Genomic DNA, 15,936 nt, shown 5'->3' on the forward strand with positions numbered 1-15,936 from the left:
GATAGCCGCCCACCATGTCCCAGTCGGCGATTTTGAGGGCGACGAGGCGTGGCCGCTGTACGAGCGCCATCTGTTCAAGCACGACGGCCACACTGCCAACATCTCCAAGAGCGTGCAAGTTGAAGGGACGGTCGTTGAGCTGCCGAACCCGGTCTTTGCGTCGCACTACAAAGAGATTGCTGATGAGCCTGGAGTCGACACACGGTCCCCAGGAGATCCCAGCGGCTCGCCCAACACCCGATCTCGCACAGGCCACGTCTGGGCAGACGATTCGGTCGGCGTCTCGCGGTTCATGCCCAAAATGCTGCATGACTTGAACGAGATCCGGCCATGGCGACGGATCAACATCGACCTCAAAGTCGAGAGTTCGCTCGATGTCGTCCACGTTCACGCCATGGTTGTTGGCAAGAGCTTCCCCTGGCAGTCGATCAAGGCCAAGCAGTCGACGCTGGAGTCAGCCTGGTATCTCGCTCGCATCATTCTGCTTGACTTCAAGATCAACAAGACCCAGAAGACCAAGGGGCTCGCTGGACAGCGCAACCACGCCGACTGCTCAAGTGTGTATGTCGACGATGGCAGCAGCTGGGCAAGCTTGCGGGACGAGACTGCCGCTGAGGAAGGGACGGCGGAGAGCCTCCATGAACCCGACGACACAGCTCCAGATGCTTCGGTCGAGCACAACGATATCTGCGCCTGTGCCGCTCCAGCCAGCGCCATGCAGGGCTAGCGGCAGTCGATGTGCGAGCTCTGACAAGCTCCAGCTTTGTTTCAATATCACTTCGATGTGCGGGTCATTGCCATCCGTAGCTGCTGTCAGCAGCAGCCATCGTCCGCCGTGCTTTCTCACGCCAGTACCAAGGTGTTTCAGAGTGTCCAGAGCAATCTCGGATGTCCCGTTTGAGCCAGGGCTGTCGTTGTTCTCTGGGTCTCGAGCACACCGATGACCAAGTGTGCTCGCAGCGCATGGAGACTGAGCGAATCGGTCGACCTGACTACCTTGATATCGAGAATCTACAGAGCTGTCCTGGTGCGAAGGACATTCAGGGACACTGCTTCGTTCAGGACATGCACTCCGTTCGCTCGCCACCCGCTCGGCCACCGCCGCTTGTCCCGTTTTGGCTGGCCGCGGTTTCGCCAATCACCGCCCGCCATGCCACAGACGCCGTTGAGCAACCCGCTCGCCAGGCGGTCGCTGCCCCCGGCCCTCGACTCTTTTGCGATCTTGCCTGCGATTCCCCCTCTCCCTATCTGCCGATACGATACCAGAATGAAGTTCAGCCTGACCCCCGTCCTCGTCGCCGTCTCGGCCCTGCTCGCCGCCGTTGCCAACGGCGAGGTCATCGCCCTGACCCCCAAGACCTTTGACACGGTTCGTGGCCTTGTGCTGATGCTACCCTGGATTGCTTCTGGCATTGCTGTTGGCCTGGCTTTGGCGGCCATCCTCTGGGATCGGATCATCTGCGAGATCCATGCGATCTGCGGGATCTGTCCGGTGGATGGACTGCTTCGCGTAATTGGGCCAGCGATGCCTGCCCACGCTCTCCTGCTCTGCGATCACCCTCCCCTTTGGCCCTCCCCTTTGGCCCTCCCCTTTGGCCCTAACCTCACTGTCTCTCTCGGGATGTTGCTGCGATGCTCTGTTCTTCAATCCCCGCGAATAGGTCATCGACGGCTCCAAGCCTGCCCTCGTCGAGTTCTATGCCCCTTGGTAAGTGTCGTCGGCTGGTCTGCAGATGCTCTCGGCACCAAGGTTGATGCTGCTGGCAATCGAATCTGACGACTGTGCTTCTCCTGCCTCATACGGGCCATGGTTAGGTGTGGCCATTGCAAGGTTCGGATCGCTGGCTGCCGCAAATTCAACGGCGTTGCTTGGCGAAACGCGAGGATGATCGGTTTGGATCAACGGATGTGCTCCGACGCTAACTGGTGTGCTGCCCTTACCATGCATCCCTGACAATATGCGGCTTCATAGCAACTCGCTCCCGTAAGTCTCGACCTTGGCCGCGACCATGTAGCCGTACATCGCAATACTGCCTGCTCCAATCTTTGTTTTCTATTGCACTCGTTGGGCTCGTTACTTTCGCTCCTTTCGGCTGACATCCCGGATATCAACTGTCCAGATCTACGACGAGCTCGGCGATCTCTACGAAAAGTACAAGGACCAGGTCGTCATCGCCAAGGTCGATGCCGATGCTCACCGCGATCTCGGTTCCCGCTTCGACATCAAGGGTTTCCCCACCTTGAAGTGGTATGTTCGTGTCTGTGAGCGAGCCGGCTACGTTGCTGGATTACTCCCCCCCCCCGAATGTGATCATGCGGATCTGCGCCAGGTTAATGGTCTGGGCGAGTTGCTCATTCAATGTCTGCTCTGTACCGTAGGTTCCCCAAGGGCTCCACTACCCCCGAGAACTACGAGGGCAGTCGCGACGTCGAGAGTTTCATCAAGTTCATTGGTGACAAGACCGGTGAGTGCTTCGTCCAAGCAAAATGTGATTGCGCCAGGCCACGACACAGGACAGCGAGGGCTGCAACCCTGCTCGCATGAGTGCGCTGTGGGAAACGTGCGGGAATGTCTCCTAAATTATTCGGCTGCCAGGTGTTGCCCCCAAGATCAAGACCCCCGAGACCTTTGTCAAGGCCCTGACTGCCTCTAGCTTTGATGAGGTTGTCCTGAAGGATGACAAGACCCACGTCCTCGTTGAGTTCTTTGCTCCCTGGTAAGATCTTGCTCCTGGCCTGGCTGCCCCGAGCGTACCGGATCAGGACAATCCACGACAATTGTTGACCACTCATCATCCCTCAAATCTCCAGGTGCGGCCACTGCAAGAACCTGGCCCCCATCTACGAGAAGCTGGCCAAGACCTTTGCCCCTCAAACCAACGTGAGTCCCAGAAATGTGCATCCAGCAGCTCGCCAAGAGGCGGGTATGTGGTGTTTGTAATTGCTCTGCTGCCACAGGACTCACGACCGTGCTGCCATGTCCCCCTGGCAACCAGGTTATCATTGCCAGCGTCGATGCCACCAAGGAGCCCGCCCTTGCCCAAAAGTACAACATCGCTGGCTTCCCTACCATCAAGTTCTTCTCTGCTGCTGACAACGAGCCCGTTGACTACAACGGTGGCCGCACGGAGGAGGACTTTGTTCAGTTCCTGAACGAGAACACCGGTAGCCAGCGTGTTGCCGGTGGCGGCCTCCTCTCCACTGCTGGTCGCATCTCGGCCCTTGATTCCCTTGCCCGCAAGTTCATCTCTGCCGCCAAGAGCGAGCGCGATACTCTCATCAAGGAGGCCCAGGCCGAGGCCAAGGAGCTGAAGGACAAGTTTGCCAACTACTACAGCAAGGTCATGGAGAAGATCCAGAAGGCCGGCAGTGGCTACATCCAGACCGAGACTGCTCGCCTCAACAAGATCTTGGCCTCGGGCTCCACCACTCCCGAGAAGCGCGACGACTTTACCATCCGCAAGAACATTCTCGCTGCCTTTGAGGAGAAGGAGACCAGCGATGCTAGAGAGGAGCTCTAAAGCTCATTCGCCCCATGTGGTAGATGCCAAGCCCAGTGAATGCGCGGGTGATTTTGCCCCGCGGGAACTTTCAACGTTCTTTGGAAAAGCCAGCACGATGGCACTGGGAGGATCTGCGTGGCAGAGAAATGTCCAGGTGATTCCGGCACTTTGCTGTCTTTGGCTTTTGCTGAGCAAAGGTACGACTGAATACAGTCTTTTCAACGGGATATCGCGGCTGAAGGAGAGAGCTGCGATTCATGAGCAGGGTCTGTCAAGGGAGGTCTTATTGGGCTATCACACCGCCGTCGTTGACATCGTCGTTGCCGTCGAGTGCGTCGCGGCTGGAATGTCAGTGCCTGGTGGTGGCAGAACTCTTCAGCGACAGGGACTGGATGGTCATGAAGAGCGGGTGTATATTTCATTCAGGGAGCAATAACAACAGGGCCTCCCGCATCATTTGGCAAGTGCTGCAAGGTGAATGAGAAGAGTCATGCAGGAGAGGGAAAGCACAAACACTCCAGGCTGGAAGCGCGCGCTGCCGCTGGACTTTCCAGAAGGGCTCGGGGTGCCAGAAGGATTGCCTGTGCTGTTCGCGGCATCGAGCGAGCCTTGATCAAAGTTGATGGGGCGAGCTTGGTCCTGATAGGCACACGAGGCGTCGTTGCAGAGACACTTGCCCGCAACCGGGTCCCACCAGAGTGTGTCGCAGTTGGTCGGGAGGGGATAGCGGCTGCTGCTCGACGAAGGAAGTGGGTTCGGGATGTCGGGAACGACGCTGGGACAGCCATAGCAGGTCTGTGGGAGAAGTGTTGTGTCATTTGCTGGTGTTGGCAAACGAACCACCCATGCCAGAGCGACACAGTGACTCGGATCAATCCAAAGCAAGACCAACGGTCGGGAATGCACCAAGTGCAGCAGCAGAGACAGCACCGAGTGCATCAGCAGAGTGTACCGAGTGCAGAAGCAGAGACAGCGCCGAGTGCAGCAGCAGAGAATGCACCAAGTGCAGCAGCAGACGCTCATCCAGCACCGCTCAGAGTCCCCAGAGCCACTCGGGACACTCACATGCATTGTGCCGGTGAGGAAGTTGCATGTCTCGGCAAGCGACGCCGGTCCGAGTCCGTTGCAGATGTTGGTCGGCGCCGTGTTCTTGCACTGCATGTATGGCTGCGAGCCGAGCTGGCTGGCCGGGACCGGGTTCTTCATGTACTCGACCATCTGGGATCCGGTGATCATCCACACATCGGGTTTGCTCATTGCATAGTCGAGGAACTTTGCGACCGTGGCCTGTTTGTTGAGGCCGTTGGGCGAGGTCGAGGCGCCGGTGAGCCAGACAGGGTGTGTGTAAACGCCAAAGGGGGCCCGGTTCCCGTTGTAGTGGCTGTCGAAGGTCGAGGCGTACTCGGAATAGACAGTGTCGAGCGAGATGGGGTTGGTGATGGTGGGATCGTTGTAAGGATCCATGAGATGGATACCGCTGGCACCTGGGGAGAGATCGGACACGCCAGAGAATCAAGTCAGTCATGGCAGCGAGGGACAACGACCCACCGGCCGCCGATGCAGGTGCAGGTGCAGTCGCAGTCGCAGTCGCAGTCGCAGTTGCAGTCGCAGTCGCAGTTACAAGCGGGAGCAGTTGCAGGCGGGAGCATCGAGTGTTACCTCCGGTCTCGTACAGTGGAACCTCCCACATTCCTTGAGCTTTCAAGTTTGGATCACCACAAACGTTGACCTGGTCGGTACATCCCGTGGCCTCTCCATAGTCGAGAGTGTAAGGCCAGTAGAGAGTGTTTCCGCCGGCACTCATCGAGGAGTCATAGAGGAATCCCATCTTCTTCATCATGTTGAGGGCATCGGTACTGTAGTTTCGGAACGGAAAACGAACACCTTTGATCTTGCCAAGAGGAATGCCGGCGTATCGGTTGAGGAAAGCGCGGTTTCCTTCGTATTCGATGTATTCATAGACACCGGCCTTCTGAGGGCCGGGATAGGCGCCGTGGGACATGGTGTGGTCGGCGATCTCGTGGCCGCGGGCATAGAGCTGGGTCGCCAGGAAGGGATCGGTGTAGTAGGTTTGGGTGTAGAATGTGATTTGAACGGGGCAACCGTTTGGGTTCTTGCGGGTCCCGGTGAGGGCCGAGACGACGCCAAAGGTGTCTGTTGGTCGGGAGCCGCAGCCAGAAACGTCAGATCCGGCTCAACGGATTGGGAGACATCCGGTCGAGGCGATGCCGACCCCACAGCCGGCTCTCTGCAATACCATCGTACTCACCGGAGTTGAGTCCATCATCAAAAGTCAGCATCAGGAACTGGGGAGCCTGTTGTGGGGCGATGCCGCCAGGAGGTGTGGGGCTGGCACAGGTGCAGTTGGGCAGCTTGCAGACGGTTGGGTCGCAGCTGTAACCCTGGACACAGGCAACGCCCGCGAGAACCGAGAGCAACAGGCTGGAGTAGGTCGAAAGGATCATGAGGAAGGCAGAGGCTGACAGCGATGTGGGTGGTGCAGATGGTCGCCGTCGCTTGGAGCGTGGGGCTTGGAGCTTGGCGATATACCGCAGCGGACGAGCGAGTGCGGAAAGGACGAAGCGAAACGGCTGCCTTTTGAAGCCCGAGATTGGCGGAACGGACAGAAACCTTTGCGCGTGCACAAAGCGCGCTTGTGTACGCGGCGCTGTGCTGTGCTGTATGATGCTGCGCTCTGTGTTGCATACTGCGCTGGATCTTCCTTGCTGGGCTGCGCGGTGGTGGGGAATCCCAGCCCGGCGATGTCAATGTCGGTGCCAGCTGGCTGATCGACATCGATCAGCGCTTGTCTGGTTGTGATGAGCTCGGCCGAGGAGTTATCGTGAGATGGATGCTGAGAGAAACGAGCGAGCCCACTTGGCCGAGTGTATGATTACGATCAAAGTACAGCGTGTTTGTCCGAAAGGGGCGGCGGGACTGATTGTGTTTTCAATGTGCTTGCCCATCCTCCGACCCAGCCACATGTTGCATCCGCGAGAAATACAGGTTCCCAAAGAGACCGAGGTCGATTGTGGAGACCGGAGAGCGACCCACGGTCTTCACTCGGAGGCTGCCGAGACGATCTGATTTATTTCTTATGGCTCCGTTGAACGCAGACCATCATAAACTACACTTACATATAGGTCTCCCTGAATACAGCGTATACCTCCGTCCTGATTAGGCCAACGCCAGCCAGGCCCCCCACGATACGCTGGCCAAGAGTGTCATGTAGATGCGGGGAGCGGTGCTCTCTCCGGCGCTGGTGCTTTTGCCGGATGCTCCTGTCGGACTCGTCTTGGCTCCGCTTCCAGTCGGTGTCGAACCGCTGCTCTGGCCATTGTTGCTGGAGGAAGGGTTCAGCCAGGTCTGATCAAAGTTGATGGCCCTGCCGGTGTCGCTGTAAGCACAGGACGAGGATGTGCAGAGACACTTTCCCGCAACGGGGTCCCACCAAAGCGGATCGCAGTTGGTTGGGAGCGGCTGTCGCGAGCTGGCGGGGGCCGGAAGCGGGTTCGGAATATCGGGCACGGCGCTTGGGCAGCCATAGCAGGTCTGGATGTGTAGCGGTATGCACAGCCAGACAGTACAGTTAGCACATACAGGTGGGCACGGACAAGTCCACCCAAGCGGTCCATTCAACAAATAGAAAGTGCACCTGCCACTTACATGGATCGTGCCCGTGATGAAGTTGCATGTCTCGGCAAGCGACGCCGGCCCGAGTCCGTTGCAGATGTTGGTCGGGGCAGTATTGTTGCACTGCATGTACGGCTGCGAGCCGAGTTGGCTGGCTGGGACAGGGTTCTTCATGTACTCAATAAGCTGCGATCCGGTTACCATCCACACGTCGCCCTTGGCCATGGCATAGTCAAGGAATTGAGAGACAGTGGCCTGCTTGTTGAGGCCGTTGGGCGAAGTAGTTTCGTTTGTCAGCCAGACAGGGTGGGTGTAGACACCAAAGGGCACCTTGATGGCGTAGTGGGTCTCAAACGTCGAGACGTACTCGGAATAGACGGTGTCGAGCGAGATGGGGTTGGTGATACTTGGGTCGTTGTAGGGATCCATGAGATGGATGCCGCTGGCACCTTCACAGTCGAGGAGCGGGACCCGTCAGTATGCGGACATTGGCCACGAACGGCACTTCAACCAGTTACTCTCGACGTCGAGACTGCTGCCCCTCGCTTACACGGTGCACGGCTCTCATCGCTCCATTATCGTTATGGCTTTTGATGCGATCTATGGGCCAGCAGAGCATGCATGCTGCCTACCTCCGGTTTCGTACAGGGGAATCTCCCACAGACCCTTGGCATTGAGACTCGTGCTTCCGCAAACGTTGATCTGGTCAGTGCAGCCGGTAGCCTGTCCATAGTCATATGTATACGGCCAAAACATGCCGCTGCTGCCAGCCGAGGCGGACGACTCCCACTGAACGCCCATCTTGGAGATCATATTGAGGGCGTTGGCGCTGAAGTTAAGGAATGGAAAGCGAAGGCCCTTGATCTGGTCGAGCGGGATTCCGGCGTAGCGATTGAGATATGCCCGATTGCCCTCGTACTCGATGTAGTCATAGACACCCCACTGTTGAGGTGCTGGCGGCGGAGGGTATGCTCCGTGAGACATGCTGTGCAGGGCGATTTCGTGGCCCTGGGCGTGCAGCTGCGTCACAAGAATAGGATCGGTGTAGTAGGTTTGGGTGAAGAACGTTGCATGGACGGGGCAGCCATTGGGATTCTTCCGGTTGTTGGTCAGCGCCGTGACAACACCATAGGTGTCTGATGGTCGAGGGGGAGGCTGCTGTGAGTTCGATGCGTCGATTGCCAACACAGACTTGCGCCGGCAGAGATGAGGATGCAAAGAGGGCTCATCCCTCCTCGCCCAGGTGTGAAGGAGAGCCACTCCGATATCCACTCGCATCCCCATTCCGATCCCCACCCCCTCCATATCCGCCCTCGTATACAGGGTGCAGCGTCAGACCCTGATCAAGTCGTACCGGTTTGAACGGCGTCATCAAAGGTGAGCATGAGAAACTGCGGCGCATTCTGGACAGAGATGCCTCCGGGTGGGCTGGAGCTACCGCAAGCACAGCTCGGAAGTTTGCACACGGTGGGGTCGCATTGGTAGGATGACGATTGGCCATGGCTGGGACCGACAGAAAACGCAAGGCCCAGCAACAGGCTAGCGCAGCGAATATGCATTCGACGCATTGGTCAAGAGCAAGTAATAGCCAGCGGCACGAGAGGAGCTGAGGGCAAAGAGGTTGGCATCGAACGGTGGTCTGAGGGAGGTGCGACAATATATACTTGGTGGATGGGCAAATGGTTGTCATGGATTTCCAGCGGTCTTGTTCGCTGGAAGGACGGTAGAAGTGTCAACACTGCTGAGTTTGTGATGCCAACAGAGAAGCAACTGCCGAGTTGGCCGTCGCTCCCGAGCAAGCTTTAGGATTGTTTGTTGGCAAAGCCGAAATCATCGGCCGTGCAGTTGTTCGTGCACACACCGACAGTTCATCGAGGAAGTCCTTCTTCGAAAGCAGTCGAGGACACAGTTTTCGATCGTATACGCAAGTCGGTCGAAGACAGTGTGGGGAGGGGGAGGTGTTTGACTCCCCCGAATGTGCTGTTGTCTGGGCGACGGCAGCCAACTCTGTGGCCTGCAAGAGGCACACACAGAGCTGCGTGTCAGGCGATTTTGGAGATGGTCTATCGGAATGTTTACAGGCAATCCAATAAAAAACGGGACACCCGGGTTTTTGACCATTCATCGAATATTTTGTTACCCAATGTTATCGCGCGCTGGCCATGACCATTCGCCACACATCCGACTTTCGCACCGCCGCATTGCGATGCTACGCCCTCATCCATAGCCTGCGTAAGGTCGCCTCCATATTCAGTGTATCCAAGAGCACCATTCACCGATATTGAGCTTCCCAGAGCCACAAACAGGCGGCACCGAGCAGCGAACGGACGTGATCATGATTGTCTAATCTCATCCAAACACAAAGCTATGAAGGTGGAGTCTCACGTCTCTTGGGTATCAAAAATTGGGCTGGATATATCTGATCGGACATAGGCATGTGGCCAAAATAGAAAGCTTGGCAGAGATACAGTTGCTTGGCCCGTATTGCGTCAGGGCTGACAATCGCCAACCAAACAAAGAATCACTCATCGCGAGCAGAATATGCCGATCAGAGGCAGGGGTTGAAGTCTATCGCCACCAGCTCTCATTGGCGACTCGCTGGCTTATTCTTTGCGAGCTCGAGGCTATGCTTGTCCAAGAAGGCGAGGTAGTCTTTGTAGACCAAGTTCCAGAAATGATGGTCGACCGAGACCATCCAGTCCTCCTGCAGAGACAGCCACGGTCAGCGGAGGACGTAAACGCTCGTGAGGCTGCTCGTTCCACGGCTGCATGATGGGATCGACATTGAGCAGAGATGAAGGCAACCTACCTTGGTGTGGAAATGGTTGCATTCACACGAGTCAAAGTAAACCCCGACTGAAGGGACATTGACAGGACAGTGCGCGAATCCGCTGTGCTCGTAGCCTGAAAGTCAGTATGGCAAGAAGTTTAGAAATGGATGAGTTGCAAGCATGTCAAACATTTGGCTGTGGGCATTTATATGCAATCTGGTGTCATTGCGTAATCAATCGGCAAGACGGGCCACGGGGCTCGTGCACCACATCGGCACTGTGCAGGCCGGGACACTCACCAATATCGTAAAAATAGTGAACTTCGGTCGGATCCATGAATAAGCCGACCGCCAACGAATGAACGGGGGCGTCGCCCCAGCGCTCGAAGAAGAACCCGCCTCGCTTGTCGAGATAGTCAAAGTAGTCGAGATAATCGCTGGATCTGAAAAAGTCCAAGTCGCCGATCTCAAAGTTGGACCAGAAGTGCGCCAGATTGTATTCGGACTTGGAATCGATCTTGTCCTTGGGCTTCTCAAAGGCTTTGAGGTGAGGCGGGAAGGCCATTTTGCGGTTGTACATGTAGTCCAGTGTCGCGTTCCAGAGGGTGGGTATGGTTGTCTCGGTCTCTTCTGCCATAATGTTGAAGCCGTAGCGCTTCTTGTGAGTGCGCATCAGCTCAAATGGATCGTAATTGAGTTTGCAGTAAAAGCTCACGTCGGGCTCGATCTGAAAGGGCGAGCGAGTGGTTACCAAGTGTTGTCCGGAACTCTGGCATTTGCAAAAGCTAAACCATGGATGCTATAAACGGGTTCTGCGAAACTGGGAAAGGATGGTGATGCCTCGCTGGAGGGAAGACAAGCTGAATTGATGGTCCGTCGCGTCACTTGCATCTCAGCCTTTCCTATCCAGCGGGATCTCGGGAGTGTCTCAAGGTATGCAGATCGCGTGTCCAGGCCGCTGTTATGTGGGGCCATACCCTCCAGTAATATTTGAAGTCCTTGAGGGCCTCCTGCTGGGCAAAGAACCCAGAGTAGAAGCGACACATGTGGTGATAGCTCTCTTTCCCACCATTGACGTCCTTCTTGGACTGCTCCTTGATGGACGCCTCCACTTCCTTTCGGCTGAAGGCACGCGGAATGGACCAATGGGCCTCGGTGATGACCTCAAACCGGACTGATGCATTCGTCGCACCGAGGATGGCGTCCTTGAACTCTTGGTTGAATGGCTCGTGATTAAAGAAGATATACGGGTACCGGTGGCGAGCGTTGAAAGTGGGCTCGAAGGTTCGCAGAGTTTTCAAGATGCCATCTTTGTCGGAGTTGCGGGCAAGGGCGATGATGCATGCGTTTTCCCGACCGATGCGGCCAGGGCCCAGCGAGAGCGGCGAGGCGACTTTGAGGCCGTTCGTGGCGACCATCCGATTGTGGGGCTGTTCTTGACCCACCAAATAGACAAGGCCAACACAGATCATGGCGATGCTGAACAGACTCAGCGTGAGAAGCATGCTCCGCAAAGCCAGTATCATTGTCGAGGACTTGGAGCAATCGGTTTGGGGGAATCGGGACGTTCAGGTGGATGAGTCGAGCAGAGTCGACGGGCTGTATCTGGTGGCGAGAGAACAGAGCGCGAGGCGCTGGGCATGAGACCAATACAAGTACAAAGAGGGTAAGCAGATATGTCAGCCGGGTCGACAATAGCCTGGCCATCGGTGCATGGCATTGTGTGGCTAGACGCTGCGCGACCCGCTGATTCAGTGGCTTGATTCGGCCAGCGTTGCAATGTTCCCGGAGGCAAGCGGGCGATGCCCACCACCTTCGCGCTTGCAGCCGACGCCGCCACTTCCATGAAACCACCAAGCGCCAAATACTCCCCCACCACCGACACAGCCACCCCCCGGACAAGCGCGCGGGCGTGGTGGGGACGTGCGCAGCAGTCACCGCCACTGTTCTGTGTCCGCCACCGTCCGCTGCTGTCCGCTGTTGTCCGCTGTATCGTACATGTGCGGCCCCGCCGGCGTTCCATTCTCTCCTCGCGTGGCTGCCGCCACCCGTGTTGTTTGGGATCAACAAAGGCGCCATTATTTTCTCCACCTTCCTTTTCTTCGCTTTCGGCCTGGCCATCGCTTCGTTGACTTCATCCATCCCCCCAACACCATCCCGCACCGAATCCATATCCGCCATGCGCTCTGTTCTCCCTGCGTTGCTCTGGCTCTCGGCCGCGGCTGCCCCCATGGCCTTGGCCCAGCCTGCGTACAGCTGCGATCCAACCGTCTGCAAGCTGCCCAACTGCACCTGTGCCAGCCCCACACCTCCTGGCGGCATCGCCCCGCAGCAGGCTCCCCAGTTCCTGATGCTGACCTTTGATGATGCCTTGACCCAAGGTAGATACAGATCCAGAAACGATCCTGAGATCGCTGCTGTGCTGCCGGCGAGCTCATGATTCAGGGCGGGCTCATGATTCGGGGGGACCGTGAGCGTTTACTCACTCGTGTTCTGGCACAGACACCTATGATGTGGTCACGGCCTTGGCTGGAAGCCGCAAGAACCCAAACGGCTGTCCAGCCCAGATCACATTCTACACCCAAACCTACTACACCGACCCCCTCTTGGTAACCCAGCTCTATGCCCGCGGCCACGAGATCGCCGACCACACCATGTCCCACGGCGCCTATCCCGGCCCTCAGAAGGCCGGTGTCTATGAATACATCGAATACGAAGGAAACCGCGCTTTCCTCAACCGATACGCCGGCATTCCTCTTGGCAAGATCAAAGGTGTTCGTTTCCCATTCCTGAACTACAGTACCGATGCCCTCAACATGATGAAGAAGATGGGATTCCTCTATGACTCCTCGATGAGTGCCGGCGGAAACACTCTCTACTGACCTTACACTCTCGACTATGGAGAGGCCACGGGATGTACCGACCAGGTCAACGTTTGTGGTGATCCAAACTTGAAAGCTCAAGGAATGTGGGAGGTTCCACTGTACGAGACCGGAGGTAACACTCGATGCTCCCGCCTGCAACTGCTCCCGCTTGTAACTGCGACTGCGACTGCAACTGCGACTGCGACTGCGACTGCGACTGCACCTGCACCTGCATCGGCGGCCGGTGGGTCGTTGTCCCTCGCTGCCATGACTGACTTGATTCTCTGGCGTGTCCGATCTCTCCCCAGGTGCCAGCGGTATCCATCTCATGGATCCTTACAACGATCCCACCATCACCAACCCCATCTCGCTCGACACTGTCTATTCCGAGTACGCCTCGACCTTCGACAGCCACTACAACGGGAACCGGGCCCCCTTTGGCGTTTACACACACCCTGTCTGGCTCACCGGCGCCTCGACCTCGCCCAACGGCCTCAACAAACAGGCCACGGTCGCAAAGTTCCTCGACTATGCAATGAGCAAACCCGATGTGTGGATGATCACCGGATCCCAGATGGTCGAGTACATGAAGAACCCGGTCCCGGCCAGCCAGCTCGGCTCGCAGCCATACATGCAGTGCAAGAACACGGCGCCGACCAACATCTGCAACGGACTCGGACCGGCGTCGCTTGCCGAGACATGCAACTTCCTCACCGGCACAATGCATGTGAGTGTCCCGAGTGGCTCTGGGGACTCTGAGCGGTGCTGGATGAGCGTCTGCTGCTGCACTTGGTGCATTCTCTGCTGCTGCACTCGGCGCTGTCTCTGCTTCTGCACTCGGTACACTCTGCTGATGCACTCGGTGCTGTCTCTGCTGCTGCACTTGGTGCATTCCCGACCGTTGGTCTTGCTTTGGATTGATCCGAGTCACTGTGTCGCTCTGGCATGGGTGGTTCGTTTGCCAACACCAGCAAATGACACAACACTTCTCCCACAGACCTGCTATGGCTGTCCCAGCGTCGTTCCCGACATCCCGAACCCACTTCCTTCGTCGAGCAGCAGCCGCTATCCCCTCCCGACCAACTGCGACACACTCTGGTGGGACCCGGTTGCGGGCAAGTGTCTCTGCAACGACGCCTCGTGTGCCTATCAGGACCAAGCTCGCCCCATCAACTTTGATCAAGGCTCGCTCGATGCCGCGAACAGCACAGGCAATACCCCTTCTCCGACTGGATCCGGCAAAAGCCATGCCTTCGCCACCAGTCCGTCGTCGGTTGTCTTGTCTGTCCTTGCATTTGGTGCTCTCGCTATGATGATCTAGAGACCACGGATATGTTCCCAAGGCCATGTCACTAGCCCGTGTCTGTTGCCTCTAGAGACGGCTTGGGGCTTCGAGCACCACACCGGTGCCATGCTCCTCAAGCGATCCGGAGAGCAGAGCGCCTGTGATGCTTTCTTGGCTTTGTTGGTGCATGCATCTTTTAATTTAAGCCTCTTCTTTATGGACCCATTGTCTTGATGGTCTCTGGCACAATATGCCGTATTATTAAACCTGCTCTATTCACTCGGTGCGATCGGATAGAGAATATATCGTTTATTTATCAATTTCGTGCTCAAAACGAAGGGCACTGTGTCTCTGAGACTCCTTCACATCCACCGTTACCTGTTGATCGTGTTCGGAGGCTCACTCTCGACAGTTCATATGAACCCGACCCTCTGGACAGCTCCATGGGCTCGACGGATCTCACCCTGCTTCCATAACACGCTCTTTGGTCGGGGCGGAATAGGTGTGTATTCAAGGTCCAGAAAGTAACAACCCTGACTCGAGACAGCTTCTCGTTTCGCTTCGGATGTACTGGAGCTTCGGGATGCTTCGACGGCGACCCAACCTTGTGGAGATCGACACCCCTGACCCACAGGCTTTGTCGAGGAAGCCACCCACATACAAGCCCATCATCGGTCGAGGTAAATCAAAGATTCAGTTGTAAGCATTCTACAGACGCACGTTTTCCATTCCATTGACGAGCTGGTCAATGCGGATACGGGCGGCGCCTTCACTCCGTCCAGACGTATTCCGGCCGAACGACGCCTCCGCAGCGACGCCAGAGGACGGATCGGTTTGCATGGCTTCGCCGAGACCCGGGCGGTGGGCGGTACTTGTGAGGGGAAAGGCAGGAGCGACGGAGATGAATGACGCCGGCTGCGGCTGGTGGCTGAATGATGGGTAGGTCGCAGACACCGGGCTTGGCTGCTGGAAGACGTTGCTGACCACGGGTGCGGTGGGTGAGGCGGGGGAGACTGTCGGTGAGGTTGCAAGAAGGCTCGATTGGATGGAGACAGGGACGGTCTGGGTTCAAATTGGTGAAGGTTGAGGCGGGAGGTTACATCGGCAACGGGGTCTGAAGGCGATGCTCACGAGAGAGGGGAGAGTGGCGGTCTTCCGGGAACAAGTGGATAGACCTCGCAGATGACTGGCTCCCTTGGACAGCGATTCCCTCTCGTGTGTCCGTTCGGTGCGGTGATGAGCATACCACGAAGCCGCCGCCTCCGTAGGAGCCATAATCGACCCAGGTTACAGTGAACTCTTCTTGCATGATTTTGGCACGGGCTGACGCTGGGAGCTTGGGTGCGGGAAGTTGGCCAAAGACAGACGGGAGGGTATCGATGGTCCCACGAGCGAGCGTGGGAGAAGACGGGGACGGTAGCGAGTTTGGCCTGGGATGCGATGCAGCAGAGGAGGGCGGAGGTCGCAGAGATATCCGGACGATGTTGTTGGGGGCGGACCTGTTTCGGCGTGGATGGGCAGGCGTGAAGGGGCTTGTGCGCGTGTTGTTTTCGCACAGCCCCTTGCATAGCATCGCACAAACCGCCCCTCCTGGACCGATACGGACGGCAAGCTGTCCCATGTTGCGTCCGAGGCGAGTTCGGCGAAGGCAGGAGCGAGCCCCACGATGATGAAAGTGTGCCTTGAAGCGTGCCTCGAAGTGCGCTCTGGAGCGGACCGCAATCACGGCCGTGCCTGGGAAGGAGCCGGATCCAAGGCGATTGCACCGGCCTGGGTGTTCAAACATTCTCGACTCTGCTTCTCTCCACACCCCAACACACCCTGATACAACCGTAAGATTCACCCGTCCACCCTCGGGCCTATCGAGTTTCACTCTACTGC

General features: G+C 57.2%; 5 protein-coding genes across 5 annotated transcripts; 2 read left to right on the top strand and 3 right to left on the bottom strand.

Annotated features, from left to right (window-relative positions):
* The first annotated feature begins 1,197 nt into the window (after window positions 1-1,197).
* BJ171DRAFT_441064 (thioredoxin-like protein) lies at window positions 1,198-3,730 on the top strand. Its single transcript, XM_053108066.1, has 9 exons — window positions 1,198-1,369; window positions 1,662-1,708; window positions 1,816-1,831; window positions 1,973-1,984; window positions 2,121-2,248; window positions 2,380-2,465; window positions 2,597-2,717; window positions 2,812-2,881; window positions 2,997-3,730. The coding sequence occupies exons 1-9, from the start codon at window positions 1,268-1,270 to the stop codon at window positions 3,519-3,521; spliced, it is 1,107 nt and encodes a 368-aa protein (XP_052967961.1). The 5' UTR covers window positions 1,198-1,267; the 3' UTR covers window positions 3,522-3,730.
* A 349-nt stretch (window positions 3,731-4,079) lies between these two features.
* On the bottom strand, window positions 4,080-6,059 carry BJ171DRAFT_500048 (uncharacterized protein; the record flags this gene model as incomplete). The annotated part of the gene is made up of 4 exons (XM_053110532.1): window positions 5,773-6,059; window positions 5,163-5,657; window positions 4,569-4,987; window positions 4,080-4,298 (listed from the first exon to the last, which is right to left on the bottom strand). Coding segments are annotated over exons 1-4 (1,329 nt in total), but the record flags the coding sequence as incomplete, so codon positions are not given.
* A 3,501-nt stretch (window positions 6,060-9,560) lies between these two features.
* BJ171DRAFT_458011 (glycolipid 2-alpha-mannosyltransferase-domain-containing protein) lies at window positions 9,561-11,324 on the bottom strand (the record flags this gene model as incomplete). Its single annotated transcript, XM_053108367.1, has 4 exons — window positions 9,561-9,840; window positions 9,946-10,040; window positions 10,207-10,633; window positions 10,884-11,324. 4 exons carry the CDS (start codon window positions 11,322-11,324, stop codon window positions 9,721-9,723), a joined length of 1,083 nt encoding a protein of 360 aa, XP_052967963.1. The 3' UTR covers window positions 9,561-9,720.
* Window positions 11,325-12,058: 734 nt separating this feature from the next.
* Window positions 12,059-14,091, top strand: BJ171DRAFT_500051 (uncharacterized protein; the record flags this gene model as incomplete). The annotated part of the gene is made up of 5 exons (XM_053110533.1): window positions 12,059-12,287; window positions 12,409-12,762; window positions 12,811-12,903; window positions 13,079-13,497; window positions 13,768-14,091. The coding sequence occupies exons 1-5, from the start codon at window positions 12,086-12,088 to the stop codon at window positions 14,089-14,091; spliced, it is 1,392 nt and encodes a 463-aa protein (XP_052967964.1). The 5' UTR covers window positions 12,059-12,085.
* Window positions 14,092-14,547: 456 nt separating this feature from the next.
* On the bottom strand, window positions 14,548-15,627 carry BJ171DRAFT_500056 (uncharacterized protein). The gene is made up of 2 exons (XM_053110534.1): window positions 15,302-15,627; window positions 14,548-15,117 (listed from the first exon to the last, which is right to left on the bottom strand). The coding sequence occupies exons 1-2, from the start codon at window positions 15,621-15,623 to the stop codon at window positions 14,825-14,827; spliced, it is 615 nt and encodes a 204-aa protein (XP_052967965.1). The 5' UTR covers window positions 15,624-15,627; the 3' UTR covers window positions 14,548-14,824.
* Between the last annotated feature and the right edge of the window lie 309 nt (window positions 15,628-15,936).

Source organism: Polychytrium aggregatum (genome assembly GCF_025602895.1).
Source record: "Polychytrium aggregatum strain JEL109 chromosome Unknown BJ171scaffold_13, whole genome shotgun sequence".
Lineage (NCBI taxonomy): Eukaryota > Fungi > Chytridiomycota > Chytridiomycetes > Polychytriales > Polychytrium > Polychytrium aggregatum.